The sequence below is a fragment of the Electrona antarctica genome (assembly GCF_951216825.1).
Source record: "Electrona antarctica genome assembly, chromosome: 4".
NCBI classification, from domain to species: domain Eukaryota; kingdom Metazoa; phylum Chordata; class Actinopteri; order Myctophiformes; family Myctophidae; genus Electrona; species Electrona antarctica.
In genome coordinates this window covers 25,269,168-25,292,314 of record NC_136809.1, presented here as the reverse complement: position 1 = coordinate 25,292,314, position 23,147 = coordinate 25,269,168, and the positions used below count along the sequence as shown (strand labels likewise).

The following is a 23,147-nucleotide window of genomic DNA, read 5'->3' as shown; positions in this document are numbered from 1 at the left end:
AGCACGCACACACACACACACACACACACACACACACACACACACACACACACACACACACACACACACACACACACACACACACACACACACACACACACACACACACACACACACACACACACGACACACCGCCCACTGACACACATGACACACCGCCCACTGCCAGCAAATGTCAAAGACACAGTCAAAGACAGTCAGAGAGTAAGGGAGAGATTGATTCAGAGAGAGAGAGCGGAATCAGAGAGAGTCAGAGAGAGATAGTCGAAGAGACAGCTGGATTCGAAGACAGAGATGGAGTGGAAGCAGTGGCGAATGGACCTGGCAATAGGCCCCGGTGCAAATATTTTGTTGGGGGTGCGTGCGATGCGATATGATGCGTCTCGTTTCATTGTACCAAACGCGTCTTTGAACTGTACCTAAGCGATCTGTTAGTAAAAGTTTCAATCAATCTGTATGTATGTTTACATCAATTTGTATGTTTCACTTTCAATCAATCTGTATGTATGTTTACATCAATTTGTCTGTTTCACTTTCAATAAATCTGTATGTATGTTTACATCAATTTGTATGTTTCACTTTCAATCAATCTGTAAGTATGTTTACATCAATTTGTATGTTTCACTTTCAATCAATCTGTATGTATGTTTACATCAATTTGTATGTTTCACTTTCAATCAATCTGTATGTATGTTTACATCAATTTGTATGTTTCACTTTCAATCAATCTGTATGTATCTGTAATGTCTGTCTAAGTGCAGGGCTGCAACCTGCATCAGAAATGACTTTGGACAGATGGAAAAAACTTTAGTTAAACTTGCAGAGTGACAGATTACTTTACCTGGGTTACATCTTCTGATAGTGCTGACATGACATAATAATCCCATCTAGTGTTTCATTAGCACGACGGAACGTGACAAAATAGGCTACAGCTGAGCTATGTTGTGCTGCTGACAGGCAGCTGCATGAACACAGTAACACATGCGTTGAAACAAGGCTGATGTGGTAAAGATACCAAGGAGTGGACAGTGATGTCACTGTTATGCAACACGGATGTAGTATGGACTTGAAGCTGTTTATAAACCAGTCAAGGATTCGTCAGTGACATCACTGACGAATCCTTGGTGTTACTCTTCCTGCGACCGAGTAGCCTCTGAAACCAGGCTTTCACCGTCGTCTTGACTCTTTTTTTCTCTTCTTCTTCCCCCTTCATGGGCCCCTTGGGGGCGCTGGGTTGCATCGATTGCACCGTCGATATATTCGCCACTGAGTGGAAGAGTGAGTGTCCAAGAAATAAACAGAGAAAGAGACAGTCAGAGAGACGGCGAAAGAAACACACAGTCAGAGTACATACAGTCATAAAGCCCAAACACACCGTTTTAAGGTCAGCCACACCAATGCAACTCCTTGAGTTGCAAGGAGTTGCATTGGTGTGGTTGACCTTAAAACAGTTTGGTTGTAGGACTTTGCAAACAGCCTCTGTTACATATATGAAATTATCTATCTATCTATCCATTGCAATCTGACATATTAATGCAGTGAATGTACGTGAACCATATTTTTATATGTCCATTACTACCTGGTATGGTCAATTTTGAGAATATACAATAAATGTGTTCCTTCTTGGTCTGGTTCCACAGCGCAGCTACCTGGGCAGTGCCACGTTCTCAGTGGTTGACCTGCTGAAGTCTAAAGACCAACAGCTCACTCTCAATTTGAGGTAAGTCTACTCTACACTCAGAACTGACTGACTGCTCTTTAGACCAACTGGTTGGGACCCAAGTCTTTTTTCCCTCAACATCAAATCTCTTGCAGCATATTGAGAGTGTGTAGATCTGCTATTTTGGCCAAATATTTACCCCGGAATAGGGACACGATAGGTTAGTGTGGCACACTATGAGCAATAACAAGCGCTGATTGTTTAGCCATGGGTTCCAACTTACACTTGTCACCAGCTGAATTTATTCCTTCATGTTCGTAGTGAAAACATTGTATTTACACGATAGCGTTGATTCACAATGAATTTTGTTCATCAAATAAAAAGTACTAAGACTACAAATTCATTGCCCAGTTTTAGGTTTTTGTCAGACACTATAAGGTAATAGTAGACTTTGTAATTATTGCAAGGCTGAAACGCTTGTTTAAATCAGGTTTGCTGTTACTCAGTCTGCTGTGAGTGAAATTGCTTTTCTGAGGAAATGGTGCCACATGGACTCTTATGGAAGAATGGAAGAAAAGTCATACAAAGTGGAACCAGATGCTGCTATAGTGTATAGAGGAATATTGTGTTCTTTAATATTAGGAATGCACAGTATATCAAAAGTTGCATTATTATCCTCTAATGATTGGAAAAAGTTCATAAGTTATTAACATTCTGATAATTATCGGATAATGAGAATCTAGACGTTTCAAAAAGTATTTATTTAAAGACCTGTAAGCCTCGGACAAAGCCAACTCGGGTGGTGACAAACCATGACAATAAACCAAAAATGTTGGGCCGAATCAATAAGAAAAACAACAAAAAAGGTGTTGTACCCTGTCCTTGTTTTATTCTTTCTAATTATTTGTTCGGCCCAATTAAAGTTTATTGTCATGAGTTGTCAGGAGCCGAGGGGATTTTGGCCGAGACTTTAAAGGTCTTTAAATCAATACTTTCGGAAAAATGCATGGGAAATTCTCTTCCGGGGGCGGGACTGCAACGCTGATTTTGACCTTATGCTTTCTGTTTTTGTATCATGGCTATGGAAAATGAACAGTGATCGATCTTTACCTGGGTTTAACCTTTTATTACCCTCATTAAGTGTATAATGTGAACTTATTTTGAAATGCCCAAAATATTTACAATTATCTGCAGTAAAGCAGCAATTATTATCGGTTATGATTATCAACCCAGAAATTCCATGGACAGTATAAAATTCAATTTTGAGGTTAGAGAAACATACATATGGATGGGCAATCAGACTCAAGCCGTGGAGATGTGGATTATGTCAAGTAATTAAATCATAACAAATGCTCTTTTGTACAGGAAGCTACCCTGTCTGGCTGTACAGTATTCTGTTGTTTTCTACTGAGAAACTGGAGATTTTTAGGGCTGTTTAAGTAGATGTTAAGGGAGGTTAGAATGTTTTTTCCCACCCACTTTCTCCCCTCCAGTATAAATATTTGAGCAGGCGACTAGTAGGCTAATGCCTGTAGCTTACTAGCTTATACACATTAGCCTGCCTCCTTGAGCAGCTATAGTATACCAGAGTTAGTTGTTACAGTACATGTCTGTTCGAGTAAATCTGCAATCTTCTGTCCTTGACCAGGGAAATAAAGTTAGCTTATAAGAGGTTAATAATAATAATAATAATAATAATAATAATAATAATAATAATAATAATAATAATAATAATAATAATAATAATAATAATAATAATAATAATAATAATAATAATGGGCAGTTAGAGGTCAAGGTTGATTAAAAGGAAAAACCGTTGAGGAGGAAAGGAATGTGGTTGGTGATGCAGCTGAGCTAGTGTAGTTCATTGTGATTGGTCTACTTTTGTGGTGATATAGCTTAAATACATACAGACTACAGAGCTACTTGTCTTTGTCTCCTCAAGGCTTGATTACTGCAACACACTTCTCATCGGGATCCCTAGCAAGAGCATCCAGAAGCTCCATTACATTCAGAGCAGTGCTGCTAGGATCCTGATGAGAGTGAGGAAATATGAACATATCACACCCAAACTCCATTCGCTATACTGGCTTTCCGTCTCCTTTAGGATAGAGAACAACTAAGGTCTCCCACACATTTGGTTGGATAAGCGGTTGTCCAGAAGTGCCGATCCAAACGTTGTGCTCATATCTATCTATCTATAAATGCACCGGAAATTGTCTGTCACTCAGTCATTCTGTCTGTTCTTCTGTCTGTAGCCTACACTTCCTTAACCTGACTCCGCCAGATGGGGCAGTAGAGAGTACTCTCTACTGCCCCATCTGGCAAACATCATTTGCTGTTCATATATTCAGAACGGATAAGGACTAGTATAGGCAATTAGGCATATATGGAGATCTGGATGTACAGACCGCCCTATCTGACCAATATGCCCATAGTCGTGCGCATGGGACTGACCAACTTCAAACTTGCCGTGCACATCAGTGAGCACCCGAGGGAGGCGTCGAGTTGGTCCAGAAGCACGGGTCAGCACCATGAAGAAGTTACTTTCAAATCCACGCGTTCATGTACTTTTTATTTGCATTGCAATCCCCATAGGGGGATTTTAGATTGCCTCATATAATAACTGTGTTTGAAAAATAAACATATGTCATCCCGGCCATTTCACGATATGAAGAATCAACTGAGAGAAAACGCTATTGTTACTGCTACTGAATTAGTTTCATTTTCGCTAGAAACAGACTGGATCATATATGAGTGAATGACTGTCGCAAACGATACAGAGACACCTCCCTGACAATAACGCAGAGACAGCTTGTTTATTTTTGGACCACAATGCAACGTCAGGACTTCGGCGCTCTATTTTAACTAATTTACTGACGAAGACGTCTTTTACGTGTTTTAAAAAAAAAGAATGGTCTCGCTGATATCCACACTCTAGCAATCCATCGTCCCCGTCGGTAGGTAACGCTCGGCTCGCCTGTGCTCTGACGTCCACTGTTAACTATATGTTAACAGTGGACAGTGGACATGCCATGTTAACTGCAATCTTAAAACGCTTTTTTATCTCAGAATTCTTTCTCAGATTGAGGTGTTTGAACAGAACAGCAATGATAGTGGCTCATTACTAAACTGTTGCTACCTCGCGGTTACAATATAATGCTTAGGATGACTTATAAAAAGGCAGTAGCCACATTAGCTTTAGGCGATATTCAGGGGCGGAAGGTTCTTATAACGGCAGTGGATCCGTTATAAGAAAAAAATCTGTTTTATTTTTTCGTTTGGTACTTTATTTACAGTTTGCTAATGAACACAGTGCGCTTTCAGTTCACAACGAACACATTAAATTGTTTCAGCATCTTGTTTCAACATTTCAGCATGATCAATGATAAAGAGTAAAGAATTTAATTGTTTCAGCAATAATAGCGTAATTCACGTACCATTCAGCGTACGAGGAAAGTGTTTCTCCTTACAACTGTGAGTGGAGCACCCAGCTCCACAGCTATAGAGCAAAGGCTACAAAACACTTTCTTTAGTAGAGTTGTAGGCTACGTGATCCAGGTAAATGTCTCTTTCCAGGTGGCTTGATATTTGCGCCCCCGGGCTGCTGGCTGTATGCTGCTGACGACACTTTGAGAATTATTAGCTCTTAAAAGAGCAGTTGTGTTGGCGCTGACAGTGCTGTCCGCCTCGGCAGCATTGTAGTCGGCGGGCACCCGGTGCGCCAAATTGTAGCATGGACTGGACGAGTCTCTTCTTGGCTGGAGGTGCATCATCACATGGTAGTCAAATGGAAATAAAGCCTGTACTGTACTGCAGTGCAACATTTATACTCTCTACCTGGCAGCAGAACAAAAGCCACCTTATTAGCATTTGAATACCTGTTCGCCCACCCCCCCAGTGGCCCAAGCACCCCCCCGTAAATGTGTGTGACTACAAAATGACCAGGGGGAGCTTCAGCCTTCATATCAGTGGGTGCTTTTTGGCTTATTATTGTGACAGTGGGTGCTTGAGCCCTCAAGCACTCCCGAAGTTGATGCCGTTGGCGATATTGCTTCCGGTTCATTTTGGGGTGAATTTTTGGGTCTTCAAAATAAAAGTCCTGTCTGCATCCAGAGGCAGTGAAGGAACTACAGACTCAATGTTGGAATTAAATGAGTTAACTTCTACTTATTAGTACTCCACCCACATTACATATTCTGATCACGTCCTGCACTAAGACTTTCAGTCTCCTGAGTAAAAGCTTTTCTCTTTCCTTACATAATGCACTAATGCATCAATGTCACAAATCTGACTTTCAACCACAATTTCCGACCCTATTTACTTGATGTCTTGCCCACAGATCGAAATGCAGTGGCACGTTAGTCACTGTTGCTTGTAACTGAAGTTCCTGCCACCCTTGCCCCAAAACCCTTTTCATAGTCATTTAGATATCCCTTTTCTTGCTATATTTATGTGGGTCTGGAAGTTCCAGGGACCCCCCGGGGACCCCCACACGGAGTTGCACCACTCACTTCACACAGGTGTGATTTTATATGCCATAGAGCATGATATAGGGTGGTAATTGTTTACTGTATCATGAATTACAACTGTGGGAGAGCCTCCCATAAAGCCACAATTAGCTTGGCATCCCGCAAATTGGTGTGCAATTTTATTTGGGTCAAAATAAGTTAAACACTTATCATTCAGCTAAAAGTCAATGCTGAAATTGGTGCATAAATATCAAAATAATGTATAAATATCCAGTTAGGTTTAAACTCTCGTTTTAACAGCACTCACATCAGCTTATCTTTCGCAATTTATACGATGATTCAGCAATGTTCCAAGATTAATCCATTGCTTCTTCTGTCATGTCAAAAAAATAATAAAATAAAAAATACATTTACCACAAAATCAAGTTAAAAAGATTCTAGTTTTAAAATGAAAGCATACATTTTCTTCTTCACTTCTGTGAAAAAAGACGATAGGAAGTGAGATGTTACAATGGAGTTGTCTGCTTCCAGCAGAAAATGAAGGACCATTATTTCTCACCTTTAGCTGAAGGTAATGTATGTAAATGCAATGAACAGGGAGGGGTCTGGCCAGAGATTATTGAGCACAAAAGCCGCTTTGTTGTACATTTAATTACATGTCTTGTTATTTAACAATAGGGAGAGCAGCTGCTTAATGTTTTAGAGTTCCACACTGCTGAAGGACCGTGATATAATTATTGGGGATGTGCTGAACTACATTAAACCATTGAAATGTACAATCAAATCAGGCCTTGCATGTGAAGCATTATGTTTTAATGTATTTTTAATTGCTGCATGATTCAAATAAAGCGTAGGTGGAGGAAATCCACCATTATTCAATTGTTGTCTGAAATATTAACTAAATATATAACCAGGTTTTGTGCTTGTGATGTTCTGCACTATGTTTGCATTAATTTGTGTGCCGAAAGAGTGATTTTGAGAGCTGTTTCACTTAACAATGTACGTCGATTTCTAATCGACAGCACAAACCGACCATATCTCACCAAATGGACTAGTTACATTACATCATGGCATCATGCCAAGGTAACCCCAGGGGTTATTGAGGCAGTTCCAGGGGGTCCCCAGCTAAATGATAGTTTGGAACCAAATGGGCCCTTATGGGTCTGTAACTCTGAGAGTGTACAAATGGAACCAAATGGACCCTATCACTATCAGAGTTAAATATACTTTGATTTTACAATACAAATTGGGGTCTCAGAGATAGAAATGCCATTAAATGGGGGTCCTTCAAATTAAAATGGTTGAGAATCTCTGCTAGAGCCGTAAAAATGTTCTGTTATGGGGACCCTGCAATTTCAAATGGGGGTCCGCGGGCTAATTAGTGTAAATGTGGGGGTCCTTGACATGAAAAGGTTTGGGAACCACTGAACAACACAACCCAAACCTCTAATAGTCCAGTAATAATGTAATTTGACCTCTAACTAATTGCAAAAAAAACAAACTCAACTGATTTTGCATCTTCAATATATCCTGAATAACAGAAAGAAAGTTGCCTGGAATTGTCTGAGGGGAAAGTGTTGAAAATGGCCTGTACAGTATGGCCACCATTGACATCCTATTATAAGGCAATATTTTCTAAATTCCCTTATGCTTTAAGTAGCATGTGACATATCAAACTAGGTTGTTGTCATGATGCTGAAGCCATTCCAAGCATTAGTTTTGCATAAAAACACTCATTGGGCAAAATTTGGCCATAGCAACTTGCCAAAATGTAATGAGGTCAGCACTTTTGGGCAAGTTGCTATGGCCAGATTTAGCCCAATGAGTGTTTTTATGCAAAACTAATGCTTGGAATGGATTCAGCATCATGAAAACCCCCTAGTTTGATATGTCACATGCTACTTAAAGCATAAGGACATTTAGAAAATGTTACCTTATAATAGGATGTCAATGGTGGCCACACTGTAGAGGCTATTTTCAACACTTTCCCCTCAGACAATTCCAGGCAACTTTTTTTTCTGTTATTCAGGATATATTGAAGATGCAAAATCAGCTGAGTTCGGTTTTTTTGCAATTAGTTAGAGGTTGATCCTGTATTTTCCATAGATTTCCTGTACTATAATGTCCATGTGCTTTCAGACCACCCATGAACCAAACACGTCACAATGTTTCAGCACCATAGACAGCGCCTTTGTTTTATACAGTGAAAAGCAGTCTGTCTGTGTAGGCCTATACATTCATTTGCACTTAGACTCGGCTATATTCAAGGCTGTCATGTACAACTTAATACAAGTTCTTTACTTTAAGCAAGTGAGTCACGCGAGTAACATGGTTGATTTAGGTGTCACTATGAGGTGGCACGCACGCACGCATGCACGCACGCGCGCGCACGCATACACACACACACACACACACACACACACAATTGTGTGATTGATTGTCACTTTGTAGGCTGCAGCTGTGCGCCTGTGCGTTAATCTGGGCCTGGCAGCCATTTATACAACTGCCTTCCTCCACACACACACACACACACACACACACACACACACACACACACACACACACACACACACACACACACACACACACACACACACACACACACACACACACACACACACACACACACACACACACACACACACACACACACACACACACACACACACACACACACACACAGGAGCTTTTTCTCACCTTGAGCTCCATTCGCATGCAGTGAGTTTTGGGATAGGGGATTGGCTAGAGATTAGCGGGAACAAAAGAGCCTTTGTTTCATTTGATTACTATTCTTGTTCTAAAACAATAGGCAGAGCAGCTGTTTGTGTTTTAGAGTTTAAGGCTGATTGAAGAACATGTTAGGATTGCTAGGGATGAATTGAACTAAAACGAAGTACTACGCTTTAATCATGGCTGTTTACGTGATAATGCAACATTATTTTATCACCACTAATTATTTTATCACACAAAACACAGAAAATTGTATTTATTTTTGACCGTTTAAAGGCGAATTCCACACAAGCCGTACTGTATCCATTCATCACTAGGCACGTAACGATACACTCAACTCACGATACAGTGCAGAAACATAATGGCCTTCCTTGATGTATTAATGAGCATCAATAACGACCATCACCTGTGTCACAGACACATACAGCTCCCCTCTGCAGGCCACTACTGAAAGTGACTGCATGGAGTCTGTCTCATTTCTCTCCAAAAGCACGTGAATATGTGAAAAGTCAGTCCATGGAATCTTGCGTATATAGGTCCTTATCTAACGTAAGGACCTATATATATTTTGTTCTACTTTTTTTTTTACATTATCAACAGAATAATAGTAAAAAAAAAAATGGCTAGTGTGGAACTCACCTTTAACTGACCTGTACTTTAGGATCCAGCCTTCTATGTCTGTGAGCGGTCGCATGTAAACACAGAATATCTCCATCTAGATTCCTGTTCTTATCAATGCCTATATTCAAAGTGCCATCATACAGCTATTTGTTTATACACTGGCACTTCTAATTCCTCTGATCTTTATAAGATCAGTTCTGAATACTGTGTGTTTTTTCACTGTATACTTGCCCTGATGAAGACTCTTTTTGAGTCGAAACATGTTGGCTTATTTTAACTTTTCTAAATAAAGTACATTTATTTGTATCCACCCTCTCCCCACCTTTAACCTTTTGAGTGCTCGGATCGGCGCCTTTTCTGAATACTGTGTATCGCGACCTTGAACCCTGTTTGCAATCGAAGTACTGAAGTGTATTCTGCTGCTGTGCACTCACCCTGAATGAGAAATTGAGAATGGCAGCTAAATGCTCTGAGTGCAGTCTAGTGGTCCTATAATAATAATAATAATAATGCATTTTATTTATAAAGCGCTTTACATTCTTACGAATCTCAAAGTGCTACAAGGTTAAAAGCATGGCAAAATAAATAAAATAGCGTAAGCAACATCATAATCAGTAAAATCAGTATGTCCCTGCCATATAATAGAGTATTAAAAGGATAGAGACTGAACCGGAGCGATAGCCCCCCCCCCCCCCCCCCCCCCCGATTCGATTCAATTTGGGCACCAAAATTTGTTGCCCAAAAAACGGAAGTGCAAACGGGCGCTCAATGTTAAACTCCAGCGGCACGGGGTTTCCTCGTCATAACTCCACGGATCCGCCTGCAGTCCCCGCTCTTACCACTAGGGCCGAGCACTTCAACGTTGGAGAGCTTCCCTGGGGGCTTGGTCCCTGCCCTGGTGGGCTGTCTTTTGTTGTACTGTCATGTGCACGTCCATTCATACTCGTGTCTATGATATATGTCCACCTCTGGGCCCGCTCTCATTCTCTGCTTCTCCCTTCTTTCCTCATTATGTTTCTGTAGCTGCTCTCATTTCCTGCGGGTGAGCGCAGGTCCCTGGGTGTAATTGTCTCTGGAATGATTGACAGCATGGGGCTGCAGTGAGGAGAGGACAGAGATGCAGTGTGTGTGTGTGTGTGTGTGTGTGTGTGTGTGTGTGTGTGTGTGTGTGTGTGTGTGTGTGTGTGTGTGTGTGTGTGTGTGTGTGTGCGTGTGTGCGTGTGTGTGTGTGTGCGTGTGTGTGTGTGCGCGCGCGTGTGTCGGCCGGACTGTCCTTGTGCATATACCGGTATTAAAAAACATTTTCAGTCCAGACGGATCACAATGACTCCACTTGGTCTGTGTCGTCCACATTAGTCAAATCAACTGTGATGATGCATGGCATGAGATGAGGTTGTACAGTCAAAAGTACAGTCTGAGTAGTAGCTAGGCTACACTACTGGGCTGTGGTTAGGGTTAGTAATGTACTGCCTTTTCAATCAAAACATGGCAGACGAAACGACCAATCAATTAGGACATAAATAGAAGCAGATCTGTGTTGCCACTGCTACATATACTCTTTTCACTTATCTGGATTAATGCCAAAACACATTTCTGTGGCGTTCTCTGCTCAACCTGCGTCCAAGAGGGTTCCCGGGCTGGCTTAAAGTAGGCACCCAATGTGAGTCAAGGGGAAGATGAGTTGGCAACTTTTTGCACATTAAGCTTAAAATGAATGGCATTATGGCAAATAATCAATGAAAATGAATGTCATATTCATTTTCATTGATTGTTTTTTCTTTTAGGTTTTACGACCTCAAATTAGCCCTTCGCTAAATCCTAGCCCAAATAGCTATATTGTCCAATGCCAGTACAAATGGTTTAGCAACTGTTGCTATGCAGGTCAAGCTTTCGCCACCTCATAGCTGTCAATGTTATTTTGCATGGCTGTGTTGTTGAACACGGCTTAAAGTCGGGAAAGTTACACGACTGACCCACCCAGGTGATGGCAATAATACTAATGACCGTATAGTCTTACCGTGCAACATGAAAACTCTTGGCAGGCGGTCGTTAAAAGTTGATTTATCCCTCGTAATTCTAGTTTATTTAAATAATGTCATGCACATTTGCCCAGTGCATAGCCTACTGCAGGCCTGGTTGACTACATTTAGAAGACATTTTGAAGGTTTTGCTTCTGAAATGAAATCTGAAATGAAATCCCGTCATTTAACATGCATCTTAATGGGTGAGAAGGACAGCTTGACCTGTCTCTTCGCTGCTAACGTGCCTATTGCACCCAAACAACCTGAACGTTTCTGTGGTCTGGGGTTTTATCTGTGTCTTAAAGCCTTCTGAGCTGCAACGAAAAAATTACAATTTACCAGCAGATGTCACTGTTGAGGGATTTTGGCTGCCAATCATCACCTCTGCTTCAGGTTCATATATGCACATATGTGGATATAGGAAATATATGTGTCTCTATAGTTTATGCGACATACATGTATATGCAGCCATTTTTGAATAATTATGTCACATAGCCTATAATATATGTTATATATGTGTTATATGTTATATATGTTTATCATATGTGACATATTATTCGCATATTAAAAAAATATATATGTTCATATATTTCATTTCCATGTGGGGGGGGGGGGGGGGGGTGCGTCGGCTAAGTCGGGAGTTAAAGCCAACAAAAGTTTAGGAACCACTGTCTTTGTTAGTCTTACTTTTCTTGCTACAATCTCGCAACCTCTGTGCAGTCACAGTTGGGCAAACTGCTTGTTTTGGGGTTGACTTTGCTCAACAGAACAGAATGTGGGATTACATATTTTTCACCCTTGGGGCAGAGGTACTTTAACTGGGCCAACAATCTTGTATTAAAGCATGTGTGACTGTACAAATGTTTGTCTGTCTCTATTTGTTAGTGTATGTATGCAAGCATCTATTGGTCATCAATAATAATAATGTATAAATGTATATCGAACTGTATATCTATATCCAAAATAAAAAAATTAAACAATGTTGGCCACTTTAGGCAAATTACTCGTGCTGGTTAGACTACACATTTTCTCAGTATCTTCATAACCTTTATATATAATGCAGTATGTAAAATGTGTAACAGTAAATAATTGTAAGGGAGGGACAAACTTAATTAAGTTGTACATGACAGCCGTGAATGTAAATGCCTATACAGACAGACTGCCTTTGTCTGTATACAATAAAGGCATGTCTTTCTGTAAGATAGTGCCCAAGCATCTGGCCAATTCGCTTCATAGGAAAAAGTGCCCATTTATATAATTTCTCTCATTTATACCTCTACATTCATTACAAATTCTTGGCTAGGCGGTTTGGTTTCTCCCTCCAGATAATTGTGTTTTTAGCAAGAAACAAACCGGCGTGCTCAACATAAAAGTCTTAAGGCAGAATGATGGATAGATGCTGTACCAACCCAAAAGGCACACAAATAGCAAATGTGTATGTGACACTCAATAAAGCATAGCAGTAGAAGGAAACAGTCTTAGGTCTTAACACCCACATTTCTCAGAAACACTATAGCCCCTGCTGCCCTCTCAGTATCACGTGCACGGCCCTGCCTGCACTGGTGCAAACACTTGAATCAAAAAGCCATGGGCAACACTGCCACTGAGTTTAAATAAATCCTGCCATTGTTAGTGATATGTCTTCACTGTAGGTGTGTGATGAGAATATTTGTATTATTTAAGATACCTACGTTTGCATAGCTTTTTCTTATTTTGTACTTATTTTGTTTTCACTTTCCTCAAAACTCTCCAATTTGGCGATTTGGCATTTTGCCATTATGTAAATATGTGGAGGGAAAAATCTAACATCTGAGTGTAGGAGAGATTTTATGTGCTTGTTTACTCAATGCAATATCATTTCTTCATAAGTATCATTATGTACATTATCTCCTTGATAACGTTATGTTTAAATGTTGCTCAAGGCTCTCAGGTAGCAGAAGCTAAGGCATTGTTGTTGCTTGAGTAAAACGTCATACACAGCATTTACTTGTTGGGGTGGTATGCTGCCTGGCAGTAAGCCTCATCAGCTAATCTTTGGGGTATTTTCTACCTCCTCGCGCCAGCCAGTGAAATTTGGGGAGCAATAATTTGTTTGTTTGTTTTTATTGTTTAATATCGAGCAAACTCTCAAAAATGTCTCTATGAGTCTATAGTAATGTGCCAATTGGTATATTCATATTTTATGGAATTCCTAATTCCTGATGCTTATTCTCCTGCTCACCACCTATTCCACATCTGAGCCCTCTGGCTCCAGTTTTCTTAAACATGTAAACAACACTTTTACACTGTAGGTGTGTTTGTATGTAGAATGAATTATTATCATTAACCCCTATATGCAGTTGCAATGCACACACACACTCTCACACACACACACACACACACACACACACACACACACACACACACACACACACACACACACACATATATGATAGGACATTTTGAGCTTGAAGATCTGACATTTTTGCTACTTGAGTATGACGAAATGGGGTATTGATTTATGAAAAAACATAAAAAGTTTAAATATGGAGATAAGTGGTTTCTGCCAGACAGCAACGACATTCTGCGATGAGCTGACAGCAGTCAGTTGGCCAGTCGCCCCTTCATCTATCCCTCTGGATGGCTACACAGACAGAATGAAGAATCACTGTCATCCACTGGAAGAGACACTCTCTCACTCAAGACGTCCTCCTACAATTCCTCTTTTCTGTTCTGATGAGACGAGGCCGGTATATCACACTCTCCTGACGCGCGCTGTCATTTTTAACCCTCACCCTCTCCATTAACGCAGCATTACTAGCGCGGGGAACGCTCACACCGTCGTAGCCTGTTACCGTCTCCCGTAAATCTCTGCCCGCTCCTGTGTTACACACGTTTGATGTGCAGCCTACTTCCTTCCCCGGTCATTACTCAACCTAGAATGAACGAGGTCCATTCAGAGAGAGAACACCTTCACACACTGTGTGTGTTTGTGTGTGTGTGTGTGCGTGCGTGCATGCGTGCGTGCGTGCGTGCGTGCGTGCGTGCGTGTTTAATATGCTTGCGAGTATAGAGGGTATATGCGCAATTGTGCATGCATAAAGTAAGTGGCAAAGTGAGTTTAACGTTGTTTAACGTTGTTTAATGCAATCAGATAGGACTTTTCTGTTTGGATTTATTGGCTGTCAAGGCCAGAAAGTAGTATTTTGCCACTCAGTAGATGTTCCCACATAACTTCTTCATGCCATGACTTTGCAGATGTAACTTTAATGCACCTATAATATTTGTGTCCTTGTATGCATATCCTTTGTGTGAACATAAATAAATGGTTAAAATGTGTGTGTGTGTGTGTGTGTGTGTGTGTGTGTGTGTGTGTGTGTGTGTGTGTGTGTGTGTGTGTGTGTGTGTGTGTGTGTGTGTGTGTGTGTGTGTGTGTGTGTGTGTGTGTGTGTGTCTATTACCCAGTCATACTGATGGGCTGAGTTGTCTTTAACATGACATGTACATCGTATAGTATGAATGTCAGTTTTTTATGTACAGTAGTGTCACACACACTAACCAAGTTTATAGCTCTTTTTTGGTTGGCGATTTGTCTATTAGAAAGATTTACAGTATAATTCATCTCATGATTCAAAGCATTGGGTTAGGTATTACATTGGCTGTTTGGTTGGTGTATTCAAGGCTTACAGGAAGATGAATTCTGAGGATTTTACCGTGCACCATGTTCTATATAGGCTACATTTGTTTTCATTAGTACAGTACGTACTCTCAGAGGGGGGGGGGAGGGACCACCGTACTCCCATTTCCCACACATGGAATTAACTCATTGTCCCTGTCAGTGTTGGTGCTTCTCAATCTTTTCTGGATCAGGCGGAGCGTAAGCATAAGCATTGCTACTGTAGCGTGCTGCATGCTGCTACCCTTTGTGCCGTACACAGGTGCCTATATGTTTGTGCGGTGCCCTTACACCACTTCACCTCAGGCACCGATCAGCATCTTTCAGCAGAATCGCTCCCCGACCAAAGTAACCATTCTCTTCTCTCCTCCTCCCCCCCATGCTCCCTGCAGCTCATTAATGCAGACCTGCTCATTCCTAGAGGAAGAAGCAGAAACGTTGTGTGTGAAACTAACAATACAGAGTACACACTGTAGACACTTTGACTCCGTGCTGCAGAGTCAGAGCTCCACTTGGTCTCTCAATAATGCATGTTATGTATACACTGGGGAGGAATGATTAGCGTCTCCAAAATGGAAGGCGAGCTCTCGCCCCATAGCAGAACAGCATGCAGCAGCAGCAAATTGTTCTGCTTTAATGGGACAACACGCACGCACGCACACACGCACGCACGCACACACACACACACACACACACACACACACACACACACACACACACACACACACACACACACACACACACACACACACACACACACACCAATATCTGAAGGCCAAATGAGTGTCACTTGTCAAGTGACTGTGTCATGTCTTCCTCTGTCATTGTTGTCCACCCCCCCTCCCTCTCATTTCAATTGAATTCAAAGGAGCTTTATTGGCATGAAAAAGCTTTATACTTTTGAAAGTTGACAGCAGTATTTCAATGTTTTTGCATTCACTTAGTATAAAAACATCTGCGATAAGTAGCAGTGATTTATTCAAATGTAATTAAAGTTAGTTGCTCTGTTTATATAACAGTTTCTATGTACCAAGGTCTCTCTCTGTCTCTGTCTGTCTCTCTGTCTGTCTCTCTCTCTCTCTCTCTCTCTCTCTGTCTCTCTCTCTCTGCTAGTCATTCTCTTATCTCTACTCAAAGGAAAGGCGCCCTGTGGTCCATTTCCACAGTACAATTTGAGATTGTATTTTGATACAAACTTGCATGCGTGCGTGTGCATTCGTTTGTGCATTCATGCATGTGTGTGTGTGTGTGTGTGTGTGTGTGTGTGTGTGTGTGTGTGTGTGTGTGTGTGTGTGTGTTTGTTTGTTTGTGTGCGTGCGTGCGTGCGTGCGTGCGTGCGTGCGTGCGTGCGTGCGTGCGTGCGTGCGTGCGTGCGTGCGTGCGTGCGTGCGTGCATGGAGCCCCCTATGGGTGGAAGTGAAATTGCTTTAGGCTCTGCACACATTCCTGTGTGTTGTCACTGCTGGTGTACGCTACTGGCTGACCTGGATGCCTCTGCCCCGCTCCTCCTGCTCAGAGCCATATAGTAAGACAGAGTCACGAAAACTCGGTCCTGGACCGGAAGTAGGCAGAAATGCATTGGACCCAGGCAACAGCCCAGCTTTAATGGTCTTAAATCCCTTTATTTTAGATTGTTTTGTAGTAATCGTACAACATAAACAATACAGAGACTTTAGTTGTCACAGTACAATACTTTAAAACAGTTGTCATGTTGCACACAAGCCTAAAATTGCTGATATTCGTGCCGCCCACGTTGAAAACAAAGTATTTCAAACTCCAGCTTGTCCCCCTTTCAGGCTGCATGAACAACGCTCGAGCGCTTGGTTTCTGCCCCCTCAATATCGTAACTCTTCTATTAGATGGCTCTGCTCCTGCATGCCCAGCACTCCCTGATACAGATTACATGCATTGGCAGATATCATCATATCCCCGTCCGGCTTCCCTCCCCCGAACACGGGCCAGTTGTGTTCGTATATATACTGTATATGCTCGACAAAGCCAGATGCACCATGAAAGATTTGCATGGGTGGTGGGCCGGTACTTTCTCACTCCGCCGACCGAGCACCCTTCTGATAGTTCTACTTGAATGTTGTCAGACATGAAATTGTGACTTGTGTAGCTTACAGCTTATAGCTTGCAGTGGTTCCCAAAGTGGGAACCAACGGGGTCCCTGAGGGAGTTCCAGGGGGCAGCTAAATGATAGTTTGGAACCAAATGGACCCTTATGGGTCTGTAACTCTGAGAGTGTACAAATGGAACCAAATGGACCTGTTAATTAAAATGGATTTTACAATATAAATTGGGGTCCCAGAGATAGTAATGCCATTAAATGGGAGTCCGTAGACTAATGCATGTCAAACTGGGGGTGCTTGAAATTAAACGGGTTGAGAATCACTGCTAGAGCCGTCTCTTATGGGGGTCCCTGCAAGGCATATCTTTTCAAATGGGGGTCCGTGGGCTAATTAGTGTCAATTTGGGGACCTTGACATGAAAACGTTTGGGAACCACTGGCTTACTGGACAGGCTTCAGTATGGCTGTTGGACAGGCTTCAGTATGGCTGTTAGATCTATAGGTACTGGACAGGCTTCAGTATGGCTGTTAGATCTATAGGTACTGGACAGGCTTCAGTATGGCTGTTAGAGCTATAGGTACTGGACAGGCTTCAGTATGGCTGTTAGATCTATAGGTACTGGACAGGCTTCAGTATGGCTGTTAGATCTATAGGTACTGGACAGGCTTCAGTATGGCTGTTGGACAGGCTTCAGTATGGCTGTTAGAGCTACAGGTACTGGACAGGCTTCAGTATGGCTGTTAGAGCTATAGGTACTGGACAGGCTTCAGTATAGCTGTTAGATCTATAGGTACTGGACAGGTTTCAGTATGGCTGTTAGATCTATAGGTACTGGACAGGCTTCAGTATGGCTGTTAGATCTATAGGTACTGGACAGGCTTCAGTATGGCTGTCGTCAGTGATGATGTCACTGTCATGCCAGTGCCATGTGCTTCAGACTCAACTGTACTGCAGGTTGCACTTTGCGCTTTGGTAGAATTATAAAACATTGAGCTGCAGCCACACCTACTAATAGAGCTGATGATTATTTGTGACTTGATTATTTATTTATAATATTGGTGAGGTTTCTCACGTTGATGTCAGAATGTCAGGCAGAAATTGTGTATCTCCATATTTTGCGTTGTGCAGCTTGTAGATCTGTGAGCTTGTAGATCTGTTTTGAGTGAAGGTGAAAGTTGTTAAAGGGCCACTTCACCGCTTTTGCAACCACTTTCCTGGGGGTTTCATGTGGGTAATATGTGTTTTTAGATATCTCACTTCCTTCCTGGACTACATGTTGTCTCAGTGAGACAGGTCTCCCCCTCTCCACAAGGTGGGGTGAGTGCACCAAAGCATTATGGTCATTGTAGGAATTCAGCAATGCAGTCAAACCCTAGTCAAACACACAGACTACACCATTTTTCCTGGCCAGGAGTTTCTGCCAGCGGTGAAATGTCCCTTTAAGTAGGGTCTGTGTGTTGTTGTTTTTTTAATAAATATTGAACCAATGAAGATTATTTGTTACTAGTAAATAATAATGGACATACATTTCCACTCGACATGACGCTCAGCTTATTTACCCACAATCCCACCACCAGCAACTGCATGGCCATTCAGTTAACACATGCACGCACGCACGCACGCACGCACGCACGCACGCACGCACGCACGCACGCACGCACGCACGCACGCACACAAACAGAATACCATAGGGAGCTAAATCTCTGTGAACCTGACCCAGACAGAGCACAGCAGACATCTACCTAACTTAAATACTGATGAAAGGTGTGTGTGTGTGTGTGTGTGTGTGTGTGTGTGTGTGTGTGTGTGTGTGTGTGTGTGTGTGTGTGTGTGTGTGTGTGTGTGTGTGTGTGTGTGTGTGTGGGTGGTGTGTGTGTGTGTGTGTGTGTGTGTGTGTGTGTGTGTGTGTGTGTGTGTGTGTGTGTGTGTGTGTGTGTGTGTGTGTGTTGTGTTATTTTCATCAGGGGAGTGCCTGACAACCCAAGGACATATGTTTCCTCCTTATCACCACATGGCATAGCCATACCACACACACACATACACAGATTGTTCGTGTGTGCCAAAATGTTAAATACGGTTTTGCTAATTACACTATTCCACAGAGTGCTCCTCCCCTCTCCCTCTCTCTCTCTCTCTCTCTCTCTCTCTCTCTCTCTCTCTCTCTCCACATATGTGACCACTTTTCTCTGCATAGTCATTAGCAGCTACATTTCAAGTAGCAAACAAATATTTGGTAATGAATAATGAAGGAAGGCATATAATAATAAACAAATAAACCCCCCTATCTCTCTCTCTCTCTCTCTCTCTCTCTCTCTCTCTCTCTCTCTCTCTCTTCTCCTCTCTCTCACACACACACACACACACACAGTCGGTCGCTGTTTAACAAATGCACAGTATGGGCTGCATATTTGCTGCCTCTATCAATACTGAAAAGGCGTTTTCTGCAGCGTTCCTCCTGCATAATCACACACAAAGAGCCACCGGGCAGTGACACTCTCCTGGGACCAACGGGAGAACAGCTCCCCCGGCCAGCACTGCACCAAAACGCAACTCTCGTCTCCAAGTGAATCCTCACTGTACATTTAAATAGACCCATTTGGGTTCCATGTGCATATACTCCTCTCTTAGCTGAATAAACACCCAGCATTGTAATGGAAACATTAACATCGAATTGACACGGCGCCTTAATTTACCTCACGTGAACCGCCCTGCGTTTCATCTGATAGGCTTGGGACTTAGAGCACAGACTTACAGTAATGCTACGCATGATATAGGCAGGGGCTTTTTAATCCCCACTGCGTTCACATTCAATAAAGTGCACCGCAAAATCCAGAGTGTCATGTCTGTGTCCATACTCAAATGGCTTACAAACACATATGCGAGAGAGAGAGAGAGAGAGAGAGAGGAGAGAGAGAGGAGAGAGAGAGAGAGAGAGAGAGAGAGAGAGAGAGAAGAGAGAGAGAGAGAGAGAGACAGAGAGAGAGAGAGCGGGAGTTTGAAAATATATATTTTTTTAAAAGAGTAAAATGAGAAAATGGAGATGTGGTGGAGCTGGAGAGATGGAGGAGAAGGGAAGTGTTCTAATAAATCCGTTCAGAATCGGAGCTGAGACTAAGGATGGGGGGGGGGGGGGGGGGGGGGCTGGAAGGCAGCGTGGAGAGGGGGGCTGCACTCAGTGCCAAGTCCCTGTCTAAAGGGATGAGGGGACAATAATGAGGACAAAATGGAGGGAGGGATAGAGACGGAGGGAGGAGAAAGAGAGAGATGGTGCAGGGTTGCAGAATGATGTTTCGGAGGTGTCTCTTTCAAGGGTATTCGTTCTCCTTCTGCCACTTCTCCATTTCATGTCTTTTTTAGGGGTAAATTGTGTCGCTCCATCCGTCAGGCACCCTGCTGGGCTGAGGTAAGGGGAGAACAACCATCTATCTCTCTTCTTGTACGTGACCACCCGCGACAAGGAGCTCGCATGCACATTAATCTACTCCTCGCTCATACCATATTACAGAAATTGAGATGAGACAGATAATCTTTGTACTGTTTTAGGCATTTCCCTGATGCTCATAGTCCCAGTGAAAATGTCACCAAAAACAAACAATATGTACCCGGTAATTGTAGTTACAACACTAAAGATTTGATAGTGTTAGTGTACAACTGTATACTGTACATGTTAGTAAAAAACGACATTGGTCAGTGTTCATGTCATCGTAAGGGATTGGAGGGAGGGTGCTCACAGTTACTCTCTATTTATCTTTCTCTCATTTGCCTCTCCATTCCATTCCCATGATGTGCCTACTCTACTCTTCATCAGTTTTTGAGCTTTCTTCTCTCTCTCTTGTCCTCTCTGTCGTTCAGTGGTTCTTCCGTTTCATCAGCATTGAGCCCAGCAGGCAGGGACGTGCAGAGAGTGTTAGGAGGGGCAGGGGCTGAAATCCCGTAAGAGCTTGTAGATCAGCTATTTTCGGGGCACATCCCAGCACTCTTTATCTACTGGAGATGCCGTGTATACGACATGGATTTCGAGACAAATTTGTTCAACGCAAAATACTGTGTTCAAGTTCAGGAGACTTCGGAAAAAAGAAATTCTCCTGAATGCTGCCTTCCGGCATGGCATGGAAAGGAGTGGCATATGCATTTCTTTCACCGCATAGTAAATGCTGCATTCGTGGTCAGGAAAGGGCAGTTGTTTTACAGACGGGTAAAAGGGCATGATGTCTATGGTCTACCTGTATGTGTGCACGTCCCTGCCAGCAGAGGATAATGTAGAGATGATGTAACGTGATGATGTTCACCAGCCTCAGGTTCAGCCCAGCCCTGTGAAGTTTTCCTCAGCACCGCTGCTCTATTTCTGTCTCTCCTCTGTTCCTTGTCTCTTACCAACGCACGCTTATAGAGTTGCATTATTAACAAGGACATCTTACAATAGCACACATTGACACACAATTGTACTACATTTGGTTTGAGGTGTGCTGGAATCGAATTACGATACAATGGCTCTTGTCCAGTGTGGTACTACATATAATTATTCAGTATTCACAGTTTACTGTTGAAGTACTTAAAGTAATAACAAGCGTATTAATACAACGCTGTGTCCTTGGAAGGGGTGGTTGATTTAACCCATTCAGGCCTGACGTCGAAATTAAAAAAAAAAAGTTTTCTAAATCATGACAATTTTCGGAAAGATTTGAGGCACATTTTAAAGATTTTTCAAAAATAGCAGATCTACAAGTTCATAGCGCGCTACTCGGTGGCGCGCTATGAACTTGTAGATCTGCTATTTTTCAATAGCTAAATTATAACATAATGTTTAAAACGCTAACGCTAACGTGACATGGATGCGTTCCAGGTCTCAATGGATTAAGTAACTAATTTGATTAGCTACAAACTTTTATTGTGTGCTTACAAATTACGCCAATACTTTTTTTTTTTTTAAGTCGATTAATATACTGAATAATTCATTTACATTTACAATGCCATTGTGGCCATTGTAAAGTTGGTGTTATATTTGGCAAATGATCTTCGGTCTTTAGCAGTGGGGTCTAACACTGAAAGAAAGTTCACGCTTTTAAGTGTGTTGTAAACTTTTACTAAAGCTTTTAAAAGATAACAGTTATTGTGTAGTATATGGTCAAAGGGCTATTAAAGTCCCTCAAAAGGCTGAAGCCAAAAGGGTTCTCTAGGTGTTAAGTGTAGCTTAATTGTGTTTGTTTGATTTTCTTAGAATGTAAACGTGCATTCATAGCAAATCTATTTTGCATAGTATGCTTCAATGCCACTGAAACCAGTACTTTCTTCTTTTTTTTTACTTCCAAGTTTTGTGCTGTATTATTATCACTGCAAATGTGTGCTTGTTGTACACAGACTCTAGCATCTGTGTACAAGTAGATATTCGTAACCTTTATGGAAGTGTTTTACTTTCATCACCACAGTAGACCACACATGCACACGCACACACACATCCTTTTCTTTTCAATCAAGCTTAAGTTCAAGGCAAATGCAAAACAGCCATTGTTATACATTGACTTTCAACTCCCCTTCATCATAAAAAGCTAATTGAGCTTTCCTCAGGCTCTAGGAACAACTGTACCTCATTTTCTGCCCGCATACGTTAACCTCCAGTGAGTGTCATCCGCCCACCACCACCTCTAAACAAACACCACTAACTAACACGGCCAGGAGTTGTGTTTGTCCATCCATGCGTGTACAATATGCTTTAGCCCTGACATGCATCTCCCATTAGCATAACAAGGAGCTCCTTTTGACTGGTGATGTTGACTCACTGTGATGCCAGCTATAGAGGTAGGGAACTAGGGATGAGCGCTCCTCTGCAGGGAACACGGCACTCTGCTGGTCTGCTGATAAAGGCTGATTTATACTTTGTCGTACGGTGGTGTGGCATGCCAATTACAGCCAGTCTAC

At 42.2% G+C, this 23,147-nt stretch overlaps 1 protein-coding gene across 2 annotated transcripts in view; it reads left to right on the top strand.

The window, feature by feature from the left end:
• The window catches only part of inpp4b (inositol polyphosphate-4-phosphatase type II B), a gene marked incomplete at its 3' end in the record, with an annotated part of 210,789 nt that overhangs the window by 54,537 nt on the left and 133,105 nt on the right, over window positions 1-23,147 (top strand). For both annotated transcript variants that reach the window (XM_079499419.1, XM_079499418.1), the window contains exon 3: window positions 1,641-1,720. In XM_079499419.1, coding sequence (XP_079355545.1) covers window positions 1,641-1,720 — 80 coding nt within the window. The remainder of the gene's footprint in view (window positions 1-1,640; window positions 1,721-23,147) is intronic.